This window comes from Myotis yumanensis, unplaced genomic scaffold (genome assembly GCF_028538775.1).
Source record: "Myotis yumanensis isolate MYYU_CA2020_CCGP unplaced genomic scaffold, mMyoYum1.0.hap1 SCAF_1, whole genome shotgun sequence".
NCBI classification, from domain to species: Eukaryota; Metazoa; Chordata; class Mammalia; order Chiroptera; family Vespertilionidae; genus Myotis; species Myotis yumanensis.
The window spans coordinates 172,135,453-172,160,977 of record NW_027223752.1 but is presented as its reverse complement, the minus strand read 5'-3'; the positions used below and the strand labels follow the sequence as shown (position 1 = coordinate 172,160,977).

Sequence of the window (25,525 nt, the reverse complement as noted above, 5' to 3'; positions counted from 1 at the left end):
GAGTGTAAACATGCAATTCATGTTTGTTAAATGAATGAGGGTCTTAGCACATTTCATTCAAACGTTCATTTCACGAATGTCCAGAGAGGCAGAGAGGAGGGCCCAGGCGTCCTGGCTGCCAGTTCGGATCTCATTGCGCTCCTCTGCATCCGTCCTTTACTCCAGGCCTCCTACCAAGGAGCAAACACGCAGGACGCCCGGGAGCACAGTGTGGCCAGGAGCTACATGCACTCCACAGGCCCCGGCTCTCTCACTCTCTGGGGTCTTGAGCAAAACCATTTCTTTCTAAGCCCCAGTTTTCTGCTCTGTGAAATGTTGTGATTGGATCAAATCATTTAAGTGACTTCATTGAAAGGGCCACATAGAGCCAGACACTACTACCTTCAGGAAAATCTCTGGTTTTCAAAGGAAATCTAGACCTGACACCTGCTTCCAAGACTTCTCACAAAGACCATCCGTATGAGCATCAGGTGATGAATGAGTGTGTACAATGTAACTTTTTGATATAACTGAACAGTGTTTAAAATTTTTTTCATACAAGGAAAAGAACTACACCCTTGTTTATGTGTCTGATTTTTCTTTGGGGCATGGCAAAGAATGCTCAGGAAGGTGAGTTTTGAAGGATTTTTGTTAGTTATCTGAGTTTGTTGTTTGTTTGTTTGTAAATATATTTTTATTGATTTTAGAGAGGAAGGGAGAAATAGAAACATCAATGATGAGAGTGAATCATGGACTGGCTGCCTCCTGCATGTCCCTGACTGGGGATTGAGCCCACAATCCGGGCATGTGCCCTGACCTGGAATCGAACCATGACCTCCTGGTTCATAGGTTGACACTCAACCACTGAGCCATGCCAGTCAGGCAGTTATCTGAGTTTTAATAACTAGATATTTGCTTGTACACAAAAAGCAAATCAGTTCCTCACTAGTCGTCTTAGATGGTGAAGCCAGCTTTTGATTTCTGTCTATCTTTAGGGGGGTGGACTAACATAAAGGTTGTGTTTCAAAAAGAAATAAACTTTCAAAATAATCACTGTTCAAATATTAAATACTAAAAACTCTGGTTTATCTTTGCGTCTGGTGGAAGCAACTCCAAGCCACCCTCTCCAGACTCAGCAGACAGGAGAAAGGCCAAAGGCAGCTGCCAAGGCGACTGCAGGCGAGTGTGTGCCTGGTCCCTCCCCTGCCCCTGTCCTCCCTTCCCCTTGTCTCTGTGCCTCCTCAGCTCACACAAAGGCCTTGCAGGATTAGCTGCTCCAAAATAGCCGTAGGTAAATGCACCACCTGTCCAGAAGATTAAAACACTTTTATCTAGCGGCTACTCTTTTCCTTCTGCAAAACTAATTCTCTAATTCTGACTCTCCTCCACATGCATACTGAATTTCCCTTTACTTTCTACATCAGACAAAAGATGCACTATTTATCTTTCATCTCCCCCTCCCTCTTTATTTGTGATCATCACACAGTGCCTGTGGCAAACTCTTAAAGAGAAATATTTTGAATCATCTATTTCTAGATTGTGAGTAAAATGAGGCTTGCGTTTTCACCTGAATTCTTCGAGAGAGACCCAAGGCTTTTTGAACAGTGGCTTTATGTTGTCTTGTAGTTCAATAAATGTAATAACCCCTTAATTTGAAAAGGGTTTTTAATTTGCAATATGCTGTTATATCATCGGATATTCAGGTACATTTATTCCATTTTATTATGTTTTTCCAGCACCATTTATCCCCTTTGCCCTCTTCCTCCTCCACCATCCCCCGCAATACATTTTGAGGAGTAGATATTATTGGCATATGAGTATCATGAGCGCGAGCATTTGCAGCCCAAGAACACACATCTGGTGGAAGGAAGCTGTGACTCTAATCTAATGATCCTACTTCCTAAGTTAAGGCTCTTTTGTTGCCCAGCGAAACAATGTTCCTCTGTTCTTTCTCAGTTCAGAACAGAGACATGGCTTACTTCTCTTCTATACATGCATGGAAGGGGTTTCTCCCCTCTCCATCTCCTTTCTTGGTTTGGTATCATCTTACCAAGGAGTGAAAGTCCAAGAAACATTGACAATGCCAACCCTTCCTAGTCTGAAGAGAACAGGGGAATGAGGGGCGATGTGTCCCCACAGTGCTGACATCTTTGCACTCGGATCTGAAGTTTGCCACTATCTTTCTTATGTGTGTGACCTGAAGTGTCCTGATTCAGGCTCACTTTTCCTATCAAGTTTCTTGGACTGTGTTTACAGCAAGGATTCCTGTCTATGAATTTGGATTAACGGAGGTGTTAGGAATCTATCTGATTTCCTTTCAAGGGGGGCAAGTGGAAGTTGCTTCTTTTCTGAAGGGAGCGAATGCAGATATGAAAATGAGCGCCTTATGGGGACTGGCAGCTGAGAGTAGTGGATTCCGTCTGAGCGACTGGATCAAACATAGCACTCCCTCCAGGGAGCCACAGCTAGGTAATCTCCCCCCCTCACAAAGGTCAAGTATGCATATGTGTGTGTGTGTGTGTGTGTGTGTGTGTAACCTAAAGACATTAGATTCATCTAAGAAAAAGCATTCTGATTGTCTGAAAACAGAAAAACAAGAGCTTAAAAAATACAGTCTCTTTGTAAAAGAAACCTCAAGAAGATGTAGAGGAAGGAGAGAAGCTTTTCTGCAGATTTCAGAAAGTCCCCTAACAAGAAAATGAGGAGCAAGCCCATTAACAGTGTTCCCAAAGGTCTCTCAGGATGTTCTGCCTCCTGCCGCTGGGGTTGCCAGGAATAGAGGCTCACTCTATGGAATCTGGACGGGGCTTTTGTTTCTCTCCCCTGTCAACCTTCACCAAAGGCTAACCTGACAGATCCAAGGTTCACTTTTCTCCGACTCACAGGTGAGAAAAACATACAGGCAATTTGAAAGGGGAAAGGCCTCAGGGACTGAGGAGTGTGGAGAAGAGGAGGCATGGCAGAAAAAAAATTAGCTCTTTAATAATTTGGGTGGGGTTTTGTTCTATTTTCCCAAAATGCCCCTTTCTAGACAGCCTCCTCTGCTGTAAATCTGCCATTTCAAACACCGAGAAACAGGATTGCTCTTGACCCCTGAAAATTGATTATCAAAGTCCACTCACTCACCAGCAGTGGCTCCATCCTGCTTCCTGGTGACTGCCCATCATCTGTGCTCCACCACAAAGCTCATGGTGGTGCCATCGAAGGAGGGGGGTGCGATGATCCTCGGCCCCAGGGGCTGGGAAGTGATGCTGATGACAGGTTTGCCGTGCAGCTGGGCGAAGCCCTTGGCCCCCACCAGCTGGGATGTGGCTGCTGGGGCTGAGGAAGAAACGGAGGTGGGAGACTGACCAGAGGCCATGAAGTATGGGGCCTCGGTGAACTTGGCAGCTGGCTCTTTGCTGGGGCTCTCTGCAGCCATCTGGGAGAGCTCACTCCCCCCTGGAGTATGAGCAACTGGTGTGGGCTGCAAGGCGCTGGTAGGCAACACTGTGGGCAGAAACCCAGGGTAGATCATGTAGGTGGGTCCATAGGCCCCAGGACTCAGGGCCAAGGGAGGCACAGGGAGGGACATGGGAGCCACTGCTTGCTGCTGAGAGGTCATGGGCACATCCACATACTGCCCTGTCTCGGGGTCAAACAGTCTCCGGGTCATGGGCTGTACCGGTGTGTCCACCAGGTAGTACTGGCCAGTCGTCACATCCAGGAGCATCTTTCGCTGGGTCTGCTGAGGCTGTGGCTGCTGGAAGGCATCTGTGGGCACCGGAGCTGGGCCTGCAGGTGCTGGGGCGGGCATGCCAGGTGGGGGGAAGCAAAGGACCTGGGGCTGGGCCCCTTGCAGGGGAAAGGGCAGTGGCTGCTGGTGGTAGATAGCAGTGGGGGGATGCCCGGGGCTCTGGGGCCCTGAGGGGCCAGCGACCGACTGCCGTGGGTTGTCAGGTTTGGTAGGCCAAGCTGGCCGGCTGGTTCCACTGACCTGGGAACCTTTGGGGCAACTGGGGACCTGACTGCGAGCACTCAGGGGGGGCAAGCTGCAGAGAGTGGCTGCAGAGGAGGCTGGGGGCCCCTCCCTCCTCGCCCCAGGCCCAGCTGCAGAGCTTCCTTTGAGGGGGATGGTCAGGTAATTTTCACAGTCACTATTGCTCTTTACCAAGTTGCTGCCATTTTTCCTGTTGGGCGCCTCATCAAGCGGTGCCCGGGTGGCCGGAGAGATCTTGAGGGACCGGAGTCCCTGAGATTTGCTGCCCTTTGTTGCGGAAGGACTCTCTGGAGAAAGCCCTTGGGGGAATTTGCCAGCGACACCCCCAGTTTTCTGGACGCTGCTGGCACTCACCGTGAACACGTTCCTGTTGCTGGGGAGTGGGGGGAGGGGCTGCAGGGGCTGGGTTCTCTCCCCATCTTTGTGGGCTGGGGGAATATAGAGGGACCGGGGCCGCTCCCTGGCCAGGTTCTCGAAGGCAGCCGCGCGGGCAGACACGCTCTCGGAGCTCGGGTTGGAGTTTCTCCGCTGCAGGCGCTCCAAGGGGGCCGCTCGCAGGACCACTCCGTCCTTGTGGCCCGTGCCCTGCTCTCCCACCTCACCCAGCCTTTTAGCCAGCTTGTCCGGGTCCCCCGCGGCACCGCTGGCCCCTCCCCTCTCCTCGCTAGCGATGAGCGACAGGACGTGGCTGTCGGTCATCGTGGGCAAGGGGTCGCTTTTGCGCTTCCACTCGTGCCTGTCGAAGCTGTAGAGCTCCTCCATGGACCGCACCGCGGCCGTCAGCTTCTCCAGGGCGTTCCGCGATGGCTTGGGGCCTTTCCCCTCCTCTTTGGCCTCCTCGTCCTTGGCCTTCTCTGGGGTCTTCTGAGCAGAGGCCTTGGAGATGATCTTGAGCACAGGCAGGTAGGAGCCCTGCTCGGGCTTATTGGGGGCGATGGTGGCCACGGGCAGCCTCCCAGATGCCCGGTGAACCAAGACCGTCCCTTCTGCCGAGGAGGGGTTCAGGCCGCCACTGCCCCCTCTGCCCAGGCTCTCCCCCAGCTCCCGGTCCGTGCCGTCCTCCCTCTGGTTCACCACGGCCTGGCACGTGATCACCAAGGGGGACAGGGACCTGGATGCACCAGCGGCAGCAGCCAGCGGCCTGGGCTTGGGCCCGCTCAGCCCCTGCTCGGGGGTCACGCTGCCCTTGTCGCTGCTGTCTCCAGACCCCTTGATGAGCTTCCTGACGTCCCTCACCTGGTGGAGGGGGCCCTGGGCCTTGGACTTGTCCCTGACGTCCCTCACCTGGAACTGGGGCACCTTTTCCAGGCTGTCCCCCCGGAAGAGTTTCTGTGGGCCCCGGGCGTTGTCCTCAGCTGCCTTGAGGAGGCCGGAGGAGCTGCCGCCGGCCAGCTGGGGCGTGAGCAGCTTGGCGATGCTGAAGTCCGAGCCTGGCTGCTGCACGCTGCCCAACCGGATCTTGATTTCCGGGGCTTTGGGCCCGACCACGGCCGTGGAGGTGGCCTGGGCCGCAGGGTACTTGGTGGCCTGTTTCCCCGGCTGCTTCTCCTTGGGTGTCTGCTGGATGTTGGGGACAAAGAGACGGGACATGATGGTGGACTTGCTGGCCGAGACCTCCCCGAGATCAGCCCTCCAGTCGCCCCCTTTGGGGAGCTTCAGCTTCCCCACGGGGGCTTTGTCCTCCCGTTTCTCGGCCTCTCGCTCCTTCCAGGACCGGAACGCACTGTTCTGGCTGCGGAGGAAGATGCCCTTGACCGTCTCGGAGGCGCTCTGTTTGATCTCGCACACCTCCTCTGCGCGTCCGTCGGCGGCGCTGCGGACCGAGCCTGCATGGCTCTCCCGAGGGGCGCTGGCTTTGAAGATGGGGGACTTGGACTCCGCCACGGGCCCCTCCGCACCCGCATCCGACACGCTGAGCACCGTGTACTCGGAGCTGGCCTCCGAGTGGCGGGAGCTCTGCCTCTGCAGGCCCCTGTCCCGCGGCCGCTCGCCGCCGGGGGCGCCCTCCGGCTCCCTGGCCGCGCTGGAGAGGTGCCGGTGGGAGGTGTCCGTGACCTCGCCCCTCTCCATCTTGATCTCGTGCTCCCGCTGCATCTTCTTGGAGATGACATTCTTGAGCAGACTGGAAGCGAACTTGGACTTCTTCTGCGGGCCCTCGGCGCGGGGCGCAGGCTTGCTGCTCTCGGGGGCCTCCGAACCGTCGTCCGTGTACACGGAGCCGGGGCCCTTACCGGGGCCTTGGGTGGCCCTGCAGGGCCCGGCGCTGGAGCTGGCTTTGCTGTCGCTGCGCAGATTCAAAGGCTCCAGCAGGGTGACCACGCGGGAGCCCGTCTGCAGCTGCTTCTGGAAACACAGAGGCGTCTCCACATGTTTGATCTCGCCCTCGACTTTGCTGACCACGAACTCCAGGGCCTTGGTCTGGGCCTTCCTGGTGTGGATGCAGAGCTGGTCGGCAGCTGGCCTGGCCGCGCAGCCCTTGCGCAGCCCGGCGGCCACGGAGGCCGCGCTGCTCCGCAGCAGGCTCTGCTCCACCCGGGCCCCCACGCCCCCGCATTTGAGGTCCAGGAAGGTGGACCAACGCCCGAAGCCGACCTCCGAGAGCGTGGAGGACTCCCGGGAGCTGATGTTCAGAGCCTCGAAGTAGGGGTACGCCAGGCTCCGGAAGGCGCGGGAGGTCAGGTTACCCACCTCTTTGTCCGCATCGTCCAGCTCGCTCACGGCGCTGGAGGCCCCGCTGGCATAGTCCACCAGCTCCTTGGCCCGCACCGCCCCGCAGCGGGTTTGCAGGCGAGCAGGGACAGCGATGAATTTCTTTGCATGGTCCTGAGCCACGGCTGCAGCCGGGTCCTGCTTCGGGGGACTGGAGCGGTGTTCAGCAGCTGTGGGGCCGCGGAGGCTCATGTCGCCTTCATGCTTGGCAGCGTGAAGACTGTTTTGCTTTGCACGCACGTTGCTAGGCTCATTTATAGCCCGGGAAGTCGGCTTGATTGATAGGAGGATCTGGCTTGCTGCACTCCCACAGCTGCTGGCGGCGGCGGCTGCCCCTGCCACTGCCTCCGGGGGCTCCGGCAAGGGCTCGGGCCCAGGGGCAGTGCCAGGCCCCGTGGGTGGGGGCGTGGGGCCGTCGTCAGAGGGGCCGCTGCCCACTTCCGTGCTGCTGGTGTCCCGACCACTGCTGCCTGCGCCTTGGCGGGGAGGGTCACTGCTGAAGGGGCTGGGCGTGCGGGGGGCGCTGGTGCTGGGAGTGGTGCTGAGGTAGCAGCTGTTGTCCTCCTCTTCTGTTGGGGTGGTGATGTCCCCCGGGGTCTCGTCGCTGCCACCGAAGGAAGCGTAGTCCACGAATGAGTAGATCACGTTGTTGTCCTCGAAATCCCAGTGGGAGGCGAGCCCCACGTCGAAATCCATGTCCTGCTCCACCTCGCTCAGCTGGATCTCGTGGGTGGTGATGTAGTGAGCCTCCTCGGGTTTGGGGGGCCGCCTGCTTCCCTGGGACTTGGCAATAATGTCCCTGCACTCTGTCCCAGCATCTGCCCCCGCTGCTCCTCGTCCTCCTCCACCTCCTCCTGCCTTTCCCTCTCCCGCTTCCCCCCTGGGCTGGCAGCTCCCTGCACTCTCACCACTGTCGCTCTCAAAGCCTAAAGAGGAGGACGAGGTGGCCAGAGCCCCTGTTGACGTGCTGGCTTCATCCTTGAAAAGGCCCCCTTCTGCTTTGTCCACCGGGGAGGAGGAGGAAGGGGAGGAGGTGGCGGAGGAGGAGAAGTCGCTGCTGCCATCAGTGCTGGAGAGCTGGGATCTGGTGAGCTCCACAGAAGCAGGGTTCCTCTGGGAGGTCGGAGCCTTACCCTCTGGACTGCTGGGCTCGTCTAGGGCTCCCTCCTCGGGACTCCTGGAGGCCCTTGGGTCCCCAGCTGAGCACTCCGGACTCAGTTCCATGGCCTGGGGCCTCTCCCTCTGGGCTCCGGCAGCGCACATCTCCACATATTTCCCTTCTTGCTGGGAGGAGGCTGGTGGCTCAGGCAGCGGCTGCAGCTGCTGCTTCAGCTCCTGGCTATCTTGAGCTCCACTCACCCCGTCCCCCACCTCCCTCAGTCTGGCCTGTGGATTCAGCTCAGGAGCAGCGGCTTCCATTCTGAGCCCTCGACCGGGTATCAGGGACAGGAAGAGACAGTGGTGAGCGCTGGGGTTGTCCTGGGTCCCTCTCTGGCCCTGGAGGGGCCGCAGAGTTGCCCGGAGCAGGGTCCTGCGTGCCTGGACTGGCCCCAAGGCTGTAGACACCACCGCCCCTGTGGCCACCACCTCCCAGCTCTTCAGCCCCTGTGGCGGGGTCCAGGCAAGGCTGATGGGGGTGGGAAGGCTCCTGGCTGCGGGGGCAGAGGAGGTCTGTGGCTGGGGGGCTGCTGCTCTGGCCGAGACTGTGGCCACCTTCCTGGAGCTGAGCTGTCCTGTCCAGTTGTTCGCTTGGCACCGTCGGCAGCCAGGAGACCGGGCGCCATCGGCCATGGAAGGAGCAGCATCTGTAGGCCGACCCCCGGGCTCCCAGAAAGGGAAGGAAAGTATGTGCTGTTTCTGGTGAAGCCTCGTCCTTTTCCTGGATGGGGTGAGAGTGGGTCACGTCATTCCAGAAATATTTTTAGTGTCTATTCCCTAGTCACAGTGAAACACACTTGAGGGTACAGAGGAGGCTCTAAGATGGAAAGAGAAAGTTGAGGGGGAGGAGGCATGCGGGTTCTATGCGTCTATGATAATGGTGTCTGAGAAGTGTGACATTACTCCTCACTCACTGCCACTTTCACTCTCGTCTGACTCACTGGGTTTTCCCCCATGTTCTTAAATAAAATCCAAACTCTGCATTGCATCTCAAATCCATTTAAGGACAATCCACGAGGATTTTGAAATCTCCCTTGGACATACGGTAAGTTTCATGTTTGCCTCAAAAGCTGAGCATTTTCTTCTCGTTCACCTCAGATCAGATGAATTCTGGTAAGAAAACTGTTCATAGGAGTAAAACATTCCATCCCCCTTTTCCAAAAGTTGCACTCCATGAAATCTAGTCTGTTTGTTTCAAACTGGGAAGAGTCCATTCTAGAATCCTCACTGTGCTGACTTGAAGTACAAAAGGGCAATTTTCAAAGAATTAAAACATAATGCTTTAAGTACACTTTAATTATAGTCACTAAAAAGGAGTGCATGAGGTCAAAATTGACAGTACTTCAACTCGCAACAATATCCAATCAACCTCAAAAAAAAAAAAAGTTCCCTGAACTTCTAAAACCGTGACAAGACAATAAACCTCCAATTAACTATGGCCTGAGCTGCAGCCTCCTGCTTCGGTTTCGCTGGCTGAATGCCAGACTGCAGGGCACCGAGTCAAGAGGCTTGAAAGAACAACGGACACACTTACCCTTCGTGAGTACAGTGCTGCCTGGAGGGAGCTTCAGAGAGGAAATGTGACCCGCTGGCAGGCCCCCTGGACACGAAGCCAAAATCCCAGTTCCCTGGCTCCGAGGTATATCCATTTCAAACAACTCAGTGGTGGTGCCAGTGACTTTGCCCGGCAGCCCACGATGGGGGTTCTTTGCGGGCCATTTTCAGGAAAGATCCCTTGGGTGTTATCAGTGGAGAACCACGACTCTCAGTTTTGGTGAGATCTGGCCCTCATCACCTGGCAGGCCCAGTTCCACCACTATACATAGTCTATGTGTCACTTATGCCGATTGAATAAAGCACTATTTTAAACATCCCCATTTGTGGGGAACAAAAATAACTCCATCAACCATTCCCTTCCAACATGAAAGCCACCCCCGCACAGAGAAATGTTCCTTCCTCTGTTGGGCGTGGGGGTGGGTATGCAGTGGGAGCCCCTAACAACTGAAGCATTTACCTTTCCACACGCAAGATGTGGACAGCACAGCCCTGCCACCGTCCCCACGACAACTCGGATCTGCCCACTTCATTGCCATTAAAAACACTACCGAGGGAAAGACTGGACGTATCAAGTATCGCGATGTGGGTACGAAGCCAGAGAGCCGGGTGAAGGGAGTAAAAGAGAAAAAACAAGAGAAAGAAACAGAGAGAGGGAGAGAGGGAGGGAATGAAAGAATAAAGAGAGGGGGGGGGGAGAATTTGCCAAATTAGTGATCAGCTTTTTCATTACAGAGGATCACGTATAGTGACACAAAATCTTGGATTCTCAATGATAATGAAGATTTAAAAATAATCACTGTAACTAAGACATATAGCACCTACTATATGCACGATACTAATTGAAGCACTTTAAAATATGCATATTTATTTAATTCTCAAAACAACCTGACGAGTTAGGTACAATGACTGTGGTGATTTCATAGACAGGAAAGCTGAGGCACAGAGATGTATGGAGCAGGATTCAAACCCAGGCTGCCTCGCTCCAGAGGTTGAACCTTAGCCATTATGCTACAGGGCCTTGCTGACTTCCATGCTCAACTACTTTCTACGGTACCCTGATGCTCAATTAGAAGGGAGCAGTGCACCCACTGGGCAACTTCATCTACATGACCATAAATAAATCAAATAGCTATCTCTTGGTTGTGTTTTCTTTCATATATATATATATATATATATATATATATATATATATCAAACTGTGTAAACATTATGTGCTCAGGGATTAAGGAACCTAACACTATAAATAAAATGAAATAAAATATAATTAGCTCCTTCAAGGAAACAGTATTTTTAATGTCCCATTTTAATTTTGCTTTGAGACCTTAAACAATAAACCCTGAGCACTGTCTCAAAACACTGGGCCATCGCATACCACAGCTGCTGGAAGGCAGTGTTTCTGTCCATCAAGGCAATTATAGTCTAAGGAGGAATTTTTCCAGCACTTTCCATATGGCCCTGTCTGTCATGACAACTCGAACAGATTTCAGTAGTTTCCCTCCTTGCATTTGGCAAAGTACAGCATTGGAAGGTCAGATGCCCTGGAGACAGTGCATATTTGCTTAACGCCCAAGTTCTGGAAACCTGCTTCCAGAGTCTAACTTCTTCCAGAGCATAGCCCTACCCAAAGCTCCCCCAGAGACAAAGAGAGAAATTGTCCTAAAAGAGCTACTTACCTCTGAAATACCTGTGTGGCTCCTTTCCTCCTTTCTATCTCAATGAATGCCAGGGTAGGAAAAAAACTGTAGCGAAATCTTTTTCAAATAAAGTCAATTTTCAAAAAGTAGGGTTTAATTCAAGCCACAAATTCTATTTAAAAATCAAAGAAGCACAGAATTTGGAGTAGGACAGACTCTATTAAACTATGTTCTTTAAGAGAGAGACTCCTAAGTGGAAAAACAATCACCCATTAAAGGGTAAAGTAAAAAAAAAAATTATTCAAACCGCCTGCTCACTGGAATTCTCAGAGTTTGGGACAATATCTGTTACTATGAATTACTCTCAATTCTCTTGAAATAGTTTGCAGTCATTTGGTAGCCAGGGGGCCTTTTATTCCTTAATACGACTATAGTCATTGCTTTTTTTTACAGATGAACTCAGTGATTGCCTACCTGATCTCAGCTCTTGAGCAATTAACAGTGACTAATGTCACAACCATTAACCCTGTTAAGCAGGCCCACTTGGTAGAACAGGCAAGGTATATTTGGTAGATAACTTTATATGGGAATTCAAAGAGCAATGAAGGAAATGACTCAGTGTCATTATTTTTAATCTGTGCAGAGAAAGTTTTTTGGTGTTCTCTGAAAGTCTTGTGAGATGGAATTATAGTATGGAAACTTTAATATCATTAAAGAAATTAACAATGAAGGCCAGGCCTGCTTGGTGTTCTAAGTGGTTAGAGCATCAGACCATGCACTGAAGGGTGGAGGTTTTGATTCCCATGGCATGCATCTGGGTGCTGGTTTGATCCCCAATCCCTGTCAGGGTGGGTGCGGGAGGTAACCAATCTCTGTGTCTCTCTCACCTTTCTCTCTCTCTCTCTCTCACTCTCTCCCCCTCTCCCTCTCTCTGTCTCTCTCTCAGCATCTGCCTTCTCCTTCCCTTCAAATCTCTACAAGTCAATGGAAATATATCCTCAAGTGAGGATTAACAAAACAAACAAAAAAATTAATGAAAACCAGATATCCACCAACTGGTAAAAGGGTATGATTACATTTCAGGTCTCTGACAGTGGCACAATCTAATAGATAAATTCAAAAGGAAGAACAGCTTATCAGAGGTAGAGGACTAGACTAGAAATGAAGAGATAGGTTTAAACTCTGACTCAAACTAGGAGTCGGACAAAAAATTGTACCAAACACAGACATTCTCAGGATTCTCTCAGGTGCAATCGGAGATATTTGATCGCACCCCAGATGGCTTTAAATTTTGTGTAAAGCTTTCCATAAACCCCCCACACCTATTTTCGCACACTGATGTGAAAAGGGCTTTTCTGTTGGCCACTGCTTACTGCTCCGTGTAGCCAGCTACTTCTTAAGTAGACACACCTAAGAATTACTACCAAAAGAAAGACACCGTGGAATTTGATTTTTACCAGGAGGTGCCAAAGAGTGAGTGTTTCCTTATTGAGGTACATGTTTTAAATATTTTAGCTCATTTAACCCTCCCCAAGACACTTGAGAGAGCAATTGTTATTCCCATTTTATGGCTAACAAACTGAGGTTAAGTGAAAACATGGACACTGCATGACTTTTCACAATTAATCGTTGCTGGAGCCCTGACTGTCCAGCTCTGAGTGACTGAAGCCCACACTCAGCTGATGATTGAGCTCTCAATCCATGAGGTGGAGGTCACAGGCTCCTGCGCACTGCTGGCCAATTAGCTATTCCACACCCTCAAGCAGCTGCCTGCACAGGGGACCAGCTGGTCGCCATGGAATCCAAGGAAATGAAGTAACAGGATTAGTGTAAAACTACCCCTGTGAATAGAAAACAGCATGCACCACGAAGATGAATAAGTAGCGCTATCTTCTTGTGCAAAGAAGAGCACGTTATTGTAGAATCACGCCATGCGCATTGCAGACGCAACCCCTTAGCTATGCCCTTAAAACTTGGAAGGGCAGGAAGGAACAGTTCACCACCAGAAATAAAACTTTGACACTCAAGCCTGCATACAGAGGGCAGAGGTGTGCACAGAAGGTTCTTTACTCTTCCCCTGGAGCCAGGATGTGTGTAAAGGTTTCCTCCATCTGGTCTCCCTCACTCCCTCTTTCCTTCTCTCAGTGGTCTCCTAGGCATGTTGCCCTCTGTTTCCCAAGCCCCATTCCTCTTCTTCTTTCTCTTGATGATAGTTTTTATCTGGTTCTCTCTTGAGAGAGCGGTAGAGGTTTTGGTGTTTCAGATCTTACTGGATAAAGGAAAATTACCTCTTCCAGACCAGCCTCAAAGTGAAACATTGCCGGAACAAATACATCTTCCTCTATGTCATCCTGCCCATTCGAAGCGCCTAACTGTGAACGTTTGTTCCTCACATGCACGCAGACTGTGTTACCCTAGCTTGCAGGAGGCAGGGTCCGAGAGGGGTATGGGGAAGGGTACCTCCTTGGTCTAGGACAGCAGGTCAGGGAAGATGGCACAAAAGGCTTTAACTGTAAGTTTTCCAAATTGGTATTGAAGCACAATTTCAATAATGAGTCAACTCTGCTGCCTATCTACAGAATAACATGAATTACTTATTTCTGTGGTTTAAAAAGTTTTTTCTTTGCCTTTTAATTCTTGACATTGCATTGTAAAATCATGATTCATTTTATTACTTAGGAAAGTATTTCGTCTTTCCACATTTCTGATTTCAGTCTTCAGCCATTTCAAACATGAGCCTTTAAGTTACACTCAGTATTTTATGTTTCAGATTTCCATTTCCTATGAATATTTAGAATCACGATAAAAATTCTTTAAGATCTTGGTTCTTTTCTTGCTTCAGATTTCACATTCGAATCTGCTCAAAACTCAAGTACTAAAATGAAAAATAAGCAACTTTTTAAAAACTAATCTGACAGTTTCTATCTAGCATACAGAAGAAGAACATTAGGGCTTATAAAATGCGTACAGGGATGTTCATTGTGGCATGTTATGATAAAAAAAATTAGAAAACATCTAAATATTATTCAAGAGGAATGGCTGATTGATTACAGTGGATGGATGCTATGTCACTTCAGGCAAATATTAATGCTGCAGACGTTAAATGAACAAGAACATATATTCCAATCTTGAAATAATTCCCCTGAAAAGAAAATTACAGAATAAGATATATTAGTATGATTGAATTTCAGAAACAACAATAATATAGCTTATTAAGTGAACATATAGTTGTATCAACAGAAAATACATAGACGTATTAACACCAAACTAACATTGCTTTTGTATATGTGGGAAAGTAAGATTGAACAATTATTATTAAACTAGAGGCCAGGTACACAAAATTCATGCACCGGTAGAGTCCCTAGGCCTGTCCAGCTATCAGGGCCTTCCTTCCCCCAGCTCCCGGGTGCCAGCAGCTGGGGCCTTCCTTCGTTCCATGCCACCTCTTGGTGGTCAGCGCACATCATAGCGAGTGGTTGAACTCCCAAGGGGACAATTTGCATATTAGCCTTTTATTATATAGGATTTCCTTTATGCCATTTGGTGGTGCTTGAACTGTTACAGTACGCATGTTTTTCTTTTATAATAGGAAAAATAATTTTATTTTGGAAAATTTTATTTCTTCTATAGTCTTTCCTTAAGCTAAACCCATTCAACTTAGAATTGAAGCAAAGGCAACTCATACTGGGATAGACCAAAGTGAACTTTGCTTCCTTCTTTTATTAATGTAGGAAATCAAGTTCAAGAATTTCAGTGACTTACTGAAGGTCACACAGCTATGCGTAGCGAGGGAGAACTAGAATTCATTTCTCCTGATCCCCAATTCAGTGCTTGTTCCTGTGTTGCTCAAGCTTTGTCATCAAAGTGACCAAAGGTAAGGGAGACTGAATTGCTTTCTCAAAAAATATGGGTGTGTTCTTTAAAACAGCAAATAATTTGTTGTGGCATTATGTTTTACCTTAAAAAAAATGTGAATTAAGTAAACATACTACCGCCACATGCAATAATAGAGATGAATCTTTTTAGAAAAAGAAGAAAGCTTCAAACATACTAAAGTATTCTATTTATATAAAACTCTAAAACAGGACAAAGTAATCACTAGTGTTGGATGTCAGGATAGTGATTACTCTGGTGATGGTGTCAGAGCAGAGGCAAGGAGGTTTCTGCAGGGCCAGAAGGTTCTATGTCTTCATCTTGGTACTGGTTACATGGATCGTTCATGGTGTAAAAGTATATCACACTTATCATTGTTCACTCTTCTGAATATTTGTTATAAAATATTTTCATTAAAAATTAATATGATTTTTAGAACCATGAATACCCATATCCATTTTCATACACATTTTTCCAAAAATCTTAAAATAAAATTGATAGATTATTAAAATATGCAGCATTTGTTTTGTCACCTCACATACTCCTTGGTACACTCCAGAGGTGTCCATAGCCCTGGCTTTGATGAGAAGCATAATGTCACAGCCATCTCTGGCTGTAGCAGTACATCAGAATATTCCGGGGCCTTCAACCAAGTGTTCCAGCTGCATTGCAAGAGTTTGAATAATGACTCCACTTTTCCTACCCATATAACTGAGGACAAAGAATTTAACTTCCCTGTACTCCAATAGGGTTCACCTTGATAGGGTTGTGAGGATTAAATGAGATAATCCATGTAAAGCACTTAGCAAAGAGAAGGGCCCATAGTACGCAAGGGATCAGTGTTAATTATTGCTAACTATTGTTATTCTATGCAGAAATTTTAACTCTTTCCCCACCCCTGCAACCAGGATACCACACATTGCTTTATATGTATCAGATGCTCACTGTTTTTTTAATTGAATCAACTCCAATGACTCCTCATGGTCTATAAGAGAAAGTCCATCTCCTTAGTTCGCATTTAAATTTGTCCCCATTTCAGTCCCCTCCTGTTTTCCAGCTTCAGTTTCTTCACTGTCCTATTTTAATCCCCATCCCAACACACAAGTCTAAAACCATTTCCAAGCATGCCTTGCATTTTTCTTTCTCATAATGTTTCTTTGCTTATGTCTTGCACTCTCCCCACTTCCAGAAATATCTTTGAGCTTCCATAATTAAGACCATTATTGAATTGATCTCCTATGGCAATGCCTCTAATCTTTTTTGATTCACAAACCCTTTGAGAATTTAACAATTTCAATTTGATAATTTTCTATCTTAGAAAAAATGGATACATATATATAAACCATCCATTTTTTAAGGTTTTACAATCCCCCTGGATCTTGGTCAGTTCCCCATGTATGGTCTTAGACTAGCTCCTACACCATGACAAAGTGACTCATTCTCAATGCCCATAGTAATTCCTCTATGGATTATGGAAGTGTTCCCTACCCCCTTTTTTGGACATGTACTTTCACTTTCATGTGTTTTTCTCATTGCCAGAATGTAAGTATCTTGAGGATAAAGGCTTTGATTTATACATCTGTTTGCCTACAATGACTAAGCAGTATGCCTTGTATATATATATTTTTTAATTGTGAGTCCACATTTTTTTTAAAAAAAGTTGTTGCTGGGCAGGAATGGCTCAGTTGGTCGAGTGTCATCCTGTGCACTGAAAGGTTGCTGGTTCCTTTTCCGGTCAGGGCATACACCTGGGTTGCAGGTTTGATCCCTGTTCAGACATGCATGGTGGGCAACCAATTGATGTATCTCTCACAACTCTCTCTCTCTCTCTCTCTCTCTTCCTTCCTCTCTCTAAGCATGTCTTTCCTTGGGGGAGGATAGATGTGTTGACTAATTGTCCACTCAGGTGATCTCATCCTGGCCTAAGGTTTTAAACACTTTACATTTGCTGGTGGCATCAATATTATGCCTTCAGTCCATTGTCCTTCACTTTCAGATACATATATCCCATAGGCTTTATTACACTTTCATGTGGATGTCCAATAGATGTCACAGATGTAACATGACAAGAAGTGAACTCATGGTTGTTCGCAACACCCTTTCTTTCCCCAGCCAACCTAATCTCTATCCCAGTCTTTTTTCCGTCTCAATATTTGGCACTTCCATCAATTGAGACCTAGTTTCTCCTTTTTACTCTGCTCATCCCCATTCCATTCTTAAATAAATCCTTTCAAATCAACCTCCAAAATATATCCTAAAGCCATTACCTACTCTCCATCTCCTGAGCCACCGCTGGTCCAAATCCTCACCATTTTTACACAGCCTCCAAACTGATCTCCCTGCAACCTCTTTGTCCTTCTGCCATCCATTCTCCAGTTGTCAGAATGACATTTTGCAAATACAAATTAGTGTTGCCACTGCATTTCTTAAAACTTTTCCCTTTGCACTTAGCATAAACTTCAAACCATGGGTGACCTCATACCCTCCTGGGACTTCGGGGCTGCTCACAGTAAACTCTGGTCATAGTAGTTCTCTCTCTCTCTCTCTCTCTCTCTCTCTCTCTCTCTCTCTCTCTCTCCAGCAACAAGCTCTTCCTTGCCTTGGGCTATCAATCTGTCTGAAAATTTCTTCCTCCCTTCCCCTGGCTCTCAAATACCTAGCTTATTATCCTTCCTGGTTTAGCTTAATCTCATTTCCTCAGGAGAGCTTCCCTGACCACTCAGTCTAAAGTGGGCCTCAGAATGACCATGTATCCCATCACCCTGTATATTACATTACATTACAATCCGATTACTTCTATAAACTTGTTATCCCGTCTTACTGCCATCTTTCCCAAGAGAATTTAAACCCTCTGTAGGCAGGGGTCATGTCTGAGTTGTTTATTGTTTTAATTCCAACATCTAGGGAAATATAAGCTCCATAAAGGTAGAAATTTTCTTTCCTTTCTTTCCTTTCTTTTCTTTCTTTCTTTCTTTCTTTCTTTCTTTCTTTCTTTCTTTCTTTCTTTCTTTCTTTCTTTCTTCTGTTCTCTGGTATCATCCCTGCGCCTACAAAAGGGCCTGCCACACAGTAGGCACACAAAAAATCTTTGTTGACTATTGAATAAAGGGCAGGAACCCAGTAAATGCTATTTTATCTATATTATTAAGTCAATCAATCAATAAATTATTTAATTATTACTTTCGGATAACTAGAGAGAAGCTAGCAAAATTATTTAGGGAGGATTCTCTTTAAATGAATAGATAAAAATGATATGTAACTAATGCATCAAAGCATTGTGATCTATGGGTATTACTAATATATTGTTTTTAAATGGTCATATCCAAAGTCCTTAGAAACACACTCAAAACTTAACAAACCATTCTTCTATTATCTCATTAACCTTATACATTTGCTAAGGAACATATTTTTTTAAAATAACGCAAAGATATTGTTACCAAATAATACAAATTCAGAATGAAAATCCTAAAACAATGACTTTTGCTGATTATTCCACTCAACAGTGAAAGAGATAAATTCAGATCAGGCCTCTTTGGCACATTCCACAGGGCTTCATTAAGTCAGCCTCAGTCTCCAACACAACTCTTTGCTTTCTATAGACTGGCCCATTAGATCATGCAAGAGCCTCCTGGGCCAAAAGATGTCTCTGAATATATAGTCTTTATATTTATAGGGGCCATTAGTCAAGAAAGACTGTTTACTTTAAGCTCAGAAAGCTGACCTTTCTGCCAGCAGCCACGGGTGACAAAGGGGGCAAGGACATCTGACTTTCACTGCGGAGCTTCTGGGCTTAGTGGGATTACCAAGGAAGGAGAAACCAGGCAGATACATTTCAGGCCTGCAGACCCTTCTTATATTTACAACAAGATGTTTTCCTAGTAACAGTTTATTTTGCTGAAAACATTTAAATAAAAACTTCCAGAGCTTCTTTTGTAAAGATGGGTTTGCATTCCTTAGTCAAGCACCTGCCTGACTTTAATGTGCTCTATTTTAGTCCCTATAAACATATATGCCCGTCCATAAGACTTGTGTTGTTCTCTGTATAATTACCACGCACAGCCCCTAAGAAACAAGTAGGTGCAGAGGAGTTTTCTGGCCGGCTCTGGTGACCTGTCCTCTCCGTATGCCCTCAGCGGCCAGAGCAGCCAACTCATAGGCATGAAAACCATTTCTGACTCAACACAGCACTTCCAGTATGACAGCTCACAGGACACTCTCCCACTGACTTTGGAATATATTCCCCTAGTTTTTATGTTTGTTTGTTTGTTTTTACTTTTAATAAGATCTTATTAACTTATTTATTTTTATTTTATTTTCATTTTCCCATCACCATTTATCCCCTCTCTTCCCTCTTCCGCCTCCACCCACCTCCTCTTCCCACAATCACCACACTGTTGTTCATGTCCATGAGTTCTTTCTCTTTTTTTTCTATGTTCCCTAGTTTGGAAAGGTCTTCGCACCTAAGTGTTCTCCCAGTGTCTTAGTGTGACTAAAGCAACCTTTGGGCAATTCTGGATGAGATCAGAAATGCTCCCGAGTCACTCTGACCTTGTTTCCTTCTCTATTCCTGGTGAATTCCAGTGTCTGACAGGGAGACCCACCTTAACAATAATCAGATCTGAATTAGTACTTGGAACCAGGAGAGAACTATCCTATGGGCTTCTCACTCACTGGGGGTCATTTTAATTCACATTGAACTCACAGGCTCGTTGGGCTTCTAAGACTGTGCTCACAGCAGAAGGCAAGTCAGGTCAAAATTGGAAATCCCTTAAATTGCCCATAAGTCTTATTTCAGGGTTTTGAGGATACAGCCCTGTATAATATTATATGTGAATGAGCATAATTATGTGAAATATATAATGTGTAAGTGCACATTTATTCAGTATATAGTAAAGGGTATATACACTGAGTGGCCAGATTATTATGACCACCCCATCAGTACTTCGTTGGGCCACCTTTTGCCTTCAATACTGCGGCGATTCTTCTTGGCATTGACTACACGAGATGTTGAAAAGTGATGAGAGGAATCTGACACCATGCCTGATGAATAGCACTGTCCAGTTCTGTGAGATTGGATGGTTGTGGAACCAGCTGCCTGATGGCTCTTTTAACTTTGTCCCACAAATGCTCAATTGGATTAATATCTGGTAATTGTGGGGGCCATCTAAGCAAGGTAAAGTCTCCCTCATGTTCTTGAAACCACTCCTGCACAATACGAGCACCATGGTATGGCGCATTGTCTTGTTGGAGGAAGCCATCTCCATTGGGATATGCCATCAACATGGTAGGATGAACTTGGTCAGGAACGATACTTAGGTATATTGTGCTATTCAGATGTTGTTCCACACGAATTAAAGGGCCCAACTCATGCCAGGAAAACATGCCCCAAACCATAACACTGCCCCCACCAGCTTGAAGGTTGTACTCATGCATGTGGGGTGCATGCTTTCATGCTGTTTCCGCCAAATTCTCACTCTGCCATCTGCATGATGCAACTGGAAACGTGATTCATCGGACCACATGACTTTTTCCCAATGCTCAACTGTCCAATCCTTGTGTTCCTGTGCGAATTGGAGACGTTTTATCTTGGTAACTGCAGACAGCAAAGGTGTTCGAACAGGCCTTCAGCTTCCACATCCCATACGATGCAGTGTACAGCTAATTTGCCTACAAATGTCAGGTGGTCACAATAATCTGGCTACTCAGTGTATATATGCAAAATACTATTTTGTAACATTTTATTTCCCAGCCTCCCATTCCCACAGAGTGGTTGTATTGACATTAAGCAAATGCATTTGAATTCAAGGCTCTTTACTTCAGAGGTGAGAGGCACCTCTTAGGCTCTAAGTTCTATATTAAAGCTTTGCTTCTCTTCTATGCTTGAAACAAGCCCTTTTAGAACCATCTGTGTGCCTTAGATATTGTTTCCATGGAAAAATATTAATGAAGAGCAACAACTTTAATTAGATAAATCAAATAGTCACAAGAAACCCGTGTCTAGGTGACAAACAACCCAACAGATTATCTGGAAAGGCAGGCAGGTTCTTCTTTCCTAGACAGAGCCCTGATCTTTCCAAATTTTTATCTGTTATTTGCTGCCTTTCTTCTATGAAATAATTCATTCACCTGATGGATGTTTAGTATGAGACTTGAGTTTTTTAAAGAGCCAGTAAACATAAAAGGCGTTCCATTTCTAATATTTGTAGTATGCAATCAAACTTAAGTTAATTAAAGTGGCTGAAGCAAATGCCTTGTGTATGTGTGCATTGTATGTGGGGTGGGCATGGAGGGTGGGAGGACTGGATTTTACAACTTCCAAGCAAAGTGTTGTGACTCTCAAAATGTACTTCTAGACCATATGTTTATCCCTTTGCTGTGAACAGTGTCTCATTTCACACTTTGAAGAACTGCACATTTTAAAGTTCAACTCTCACTGCTACTGGCAGGAAGAAGACTGTGTTGATGACTCCATGGAGAAAGGAAGAATGCTCTCCCTTCTGTCTGCTGAGTGAACAATGTGGAGGACTCATACTGAGGTACCAGGCAACTCTGTAAACTGGGAATAACAGTAGCTAATAGGTTTGAGGTGAGGATTAAAGGAGGTAAAACATGTGAGTTTCTTAAAATAGTGCCCAGCATACAGGAAGCCCTCCATTGTTGTTGATAAAGTTTCTAGTGCTGGTGTCATGACAACAGGCATCTTGGGGAAAAGTTTAGGTCTTTCTGAAATCATCTAGTAAAGCAGTGGTTCTCAACCTTCTGGCTCTTTAAATACAGTTCCTCATGTTGTGACCCAACCATAAAATTATTTTCGTTGCTACTTCATAACTGTAATGTTGCTACTGTTATGAATCATAATGTAAATATCTGATATGCAGGATGGTCTTGGGCGACCCCTGTGAAAGGGTCGTTCGACCGCAAAAGGGGTTGCGACCCACAGGTTGAGAACTGCTGTAGTAAAGTTTTTAACTTACTCCAAAGATAAAAGGCAGGTAGGGTTCACCTTTAAGACTAGATAGTCTTTTTGAAACAAAGATTCAGCCAAGCTTCTCATCTTTGGTAGCCTTTAGAGGGAAAGAACTGAGTTTGTGAGTTCCCCTGTTGGAGAATGAGTAAAAATCTGGGGTTAAAAAATGGCTTTATAGATCATTTAGTTCAATCCAATTACTTTAAACTTGATAAGATTGAGAACAATGAGGCACATGGTAACAGCTATCTGTCATTATTAGTAGGTCTACATTACAAGTAGGTTTTCTTTCCTCATTTGTCAAATTCCATTAGGAAAGGAAAAATCAAAGTTATGTTTAACTATGAAATGGAAATATAGCCTAATCTTTTAAAAATAAAGTGAACTCTATGTAAGTTTTAAAATTAATCCTATTGTGGGTATTTAACTTATCCCACAACGTTTTCAGACATGTGGCCAACGCTATAGTTGAACAATTTATGCATTTTCATTATCTCTCTATATAAAACCCTAATATGCAAAGTATTCATGTTTCTTTCGATGACAAATATCTATTAGGAATCCTCTGACCTTCTTTTTAACTGTGTGTTCCTAATATTCATCATAGTCTGACATACAGTGATGCAAATAAGATGAATATTAATACTGCTCTTGGTGACAAGAATTTAGTGAAAGTTCCCATATAAGGTGATCTTTGAAAGAGAAAGTTCCAAAATAGCTTCAAAGGAATTCAGAGGAAGACGGGCTACTTGGGAAATAGAGCTCTTCATGAAAGCCACATGGCCACTAAGAGAAAAGGTCTTCCAGCCAGCTCAAAACATGAAGGGTCCCAGCCTCAGTTTGGTGAGATTGCATTAGGAAAAATGAACCAGACTGAGTTAAGGAAAGAAAGAAACTTGGTAAGATCTGTGCACCAGGAAAGCTTTGCCAACCACCCAATTGGTGGTAAGCTCTTTGATACTTGTACCTGGTCCTGTCTAAAGCCAGGACAAATCCAGTAACAATAAACCATGAAAATAATGTCAGTGTAGAAAGGGTCAGAGTAAGAAAGATCGGGAAGGAATTCGTGTTTGAGGCATCTGAGTCAATGTGACAGGGACACATAGTCATTATTTAAGGGAGTCAAAGTTATAGCCATGAAATGGGCCAAGCACCAAACTCAAACCTGATATGAAGGCAGAAATGAGACAACAGCAAGGAAATTGGCAGGAAAATCAGATGCAGGGCAGAAACAGGAATAGATTGGGGAATGTGGTTCAGAAACAGGCTGCAAATAATGTAATTCAATCAAGCTTTATCCTCATCCATTAGAACTACTTTTGTAAGAGTAACCAACGAGTCCTTGGATTTATCAATAAGCTTTATCTTGTTAAACATAAAGGCCAGTTCTCTACTTTTCTGCAGCAGCAATGAACACAGTTGACTATTCTTTCTTCCTTGATGGTAACTTTCCTCATGTGGCTTCCAGGAAACTACATTGCCTGGTGTTCCTGCGGCCTCGGTGGTTGCTCCTTCTCAGTCTTTTGTGCTTGTTTTTCTTTTTCTCACTACATGGTCTTCTTTTCTTCTCTCTATGTACACATTCACTTTGTCATTTCACTCAATGCAGTTCAGTACTTTCAGTGCAATTTATATACCAATGATTTCTGAATGAGTATCTTTATCCTAACCTCTCTCATGAACTCAGATTCAAGCCTCTGTGTAACAATAAACCATGAAAATAATGTCAGTGTAGAAAGGGACATCCCAAACTTCATATGTCCAACCTCAAACTCCTTATCTTATCCCCAAATCTGTTTTCTCTGCAGTCTTTCCCATTCCAGCTGATGGAAACTCTACCCTTCTAGACACTCAGGCCAAAATCCTTAAAGTCAACTTTGAATCTTCTCATCTCTCACCTCACAGCCAGTCCATCAGCAAATCCTATTGGCTTTGCCCTCAAAATATATCCAGAACCCTACCCCTCCTTATCACTTCATCTGCTTATTCCCCTGCATGCAGCCCCATCCTCTCCCTCATGGGTTACTGATGCAGCCTCCCATGCTTTCTTCCTATTTCAGCATTTCCTTCCAGTCTGTCCTCCACACAGAAGCCATAATGTTTCTTTTTGAAATATAAGTCCGTCCAAAGCTCAAAACCCATTTCCCACAGAGTAAAAGAAAACCCAAACCATCCCTTTGTGAGCGAACCTCCATTACTTCTTTTTTTAATTAAATTTTATTGGGGTGACATTAGTCGACATAAACATATAGGTTTCATGTGTGGATTACTAAGTTACAAAATCTGTATCTAGGACCATGTGCCCACCACCCAAAGTAAAATCTTCTCCTGTCTGACTCATCCTTACTTCTCCCCCCCTGGCTCTCTGCTCCAACCACAATGGCCTCTTTGCTGTCCCACTTTTGTGGTTTACAATGGCTGTTCCACTGCCTGTAATGCTCTTCCCCACTTGTCCACATGGCTAACTTCCTCCCCCCTTTTAAGTTTTTGCTTACATGTCAATTTCTCAGTGAGGTCTACCTTGGCCTCCCTCTTTAAAATTTCAACCTGCTCCCACTCCACTATTGATATCCTGTCTCTGCTCAATTAAAGAAACAACAGTGCCTACCTCTTTCTATATATTCTAAGACATATTTATACTTATCATTATGTGACTGTCTCCTGCTACTAGAAAATAAACTCAGCAAAGACAGGGGTTTCTGTCAGTTTTATTTACTCATTTATTCCAGGTACCTGATACAGCAGGTGCTCTGTAAATATGTGTTAAGGAGAGGTCATCATATTAAAGGCATACATCTTTTTTTTCCACCTAAAGGCAAACATCTTGATGTTCTGAGAAGTGAAACAATAAGACCATTTAGGAGCCTAGCATTGCAGTTCAGGTGAGAGCTGATGGGGCTTGGACTAGTTGGTAGCAGCTGAGAAACCCTGTCTCCTGCTCAGCCGCCTTGTCTGAACAGAGCTGGCCTCACTGATTGGCAGTGTTGAACTATATGTCCCCACTCAGCCCTGGCCTTACTCCTAATTCTTGTTGGATAGTATCTCTTTAAAGCCCAGCTTAAAGTTAATATCCATATAAAGCTGTATCAAACTTCAGCTCCACCCCAGGTCAAATGCATTACCCTGACTTCTTGTTTCCACAACATCTTGCCCACACTTTTTATATAATACTTATCACCCCATATAAAAATTAAAATACATATCTTTACATAGTAGTGAATTTGTGTTTCTGTTGCTAGATTGTGAGCCCCTGAGAATAGTAGATATGTTTTATTGGTCTTTATTTTTGTAACTAAACCAACATTAATTCCTGTTCGTGGTAATAAATAAATTCCAGTCAGCAAATAAATGACAATTACTTAAGATCCAGCTTGATGAATTTCATTTTAAAGAGAGACATCTTTTTGTCTTAAACCATTTTTAATTTCATCATATAGTAACAACAGATGCAAAATAATTCTTCCTTGGAGAAGTTAGGCATTTTAATAAGTAAAAAAAAAAAAATTAGGTGAAAAAGAAGGACCACCATTTCTAAATGCAGAATAGTTCAAACATAATAGCTTGTTTGGGGGATGGTTTTGTTGTTTTTTTACCAGAAAAAAAAATCAGAATTTTGGGCAATCACTCATTAAGTCCCAGGTTTCTGGCCTTAAAAGTTAAGCACCCCTT

At 45.9% G+C, this 25,525-nt stretch overlaps 1 protein-coding gene across 1 annotated transcript in view; it reads right to left on the bottom strand.

Moving 5' to 3' along the window:
• Window positions 1-1,208: 1,208 nt before the first annotated feature.
• The window catches only part of CUNH4orf54 (chromosome unknown C4orf54 homolog), a 54,645-nt gene continuing 30,328 nt past the window's right edge, over window positions 1,209-25,525 (bottom strand). The window contains exons 2-3 of the mRNA XM_070433069.1: window positions 9,840-9,926; window positions 1,209-8,546 (exon numbers count right to left, since the gene is read on the bottom strand). Coding sequence (XP_070289170.1) covers window positions 3,143-8,546; window positions 9,840-9,926 — 5,491 coding nt within the window. The 3' untranslated portion in view covers window positions 1,209-3,142. The remainder of the gene's footprint in view (window positions 8,547-9,839; window positions 9,927-25,525) is intronic.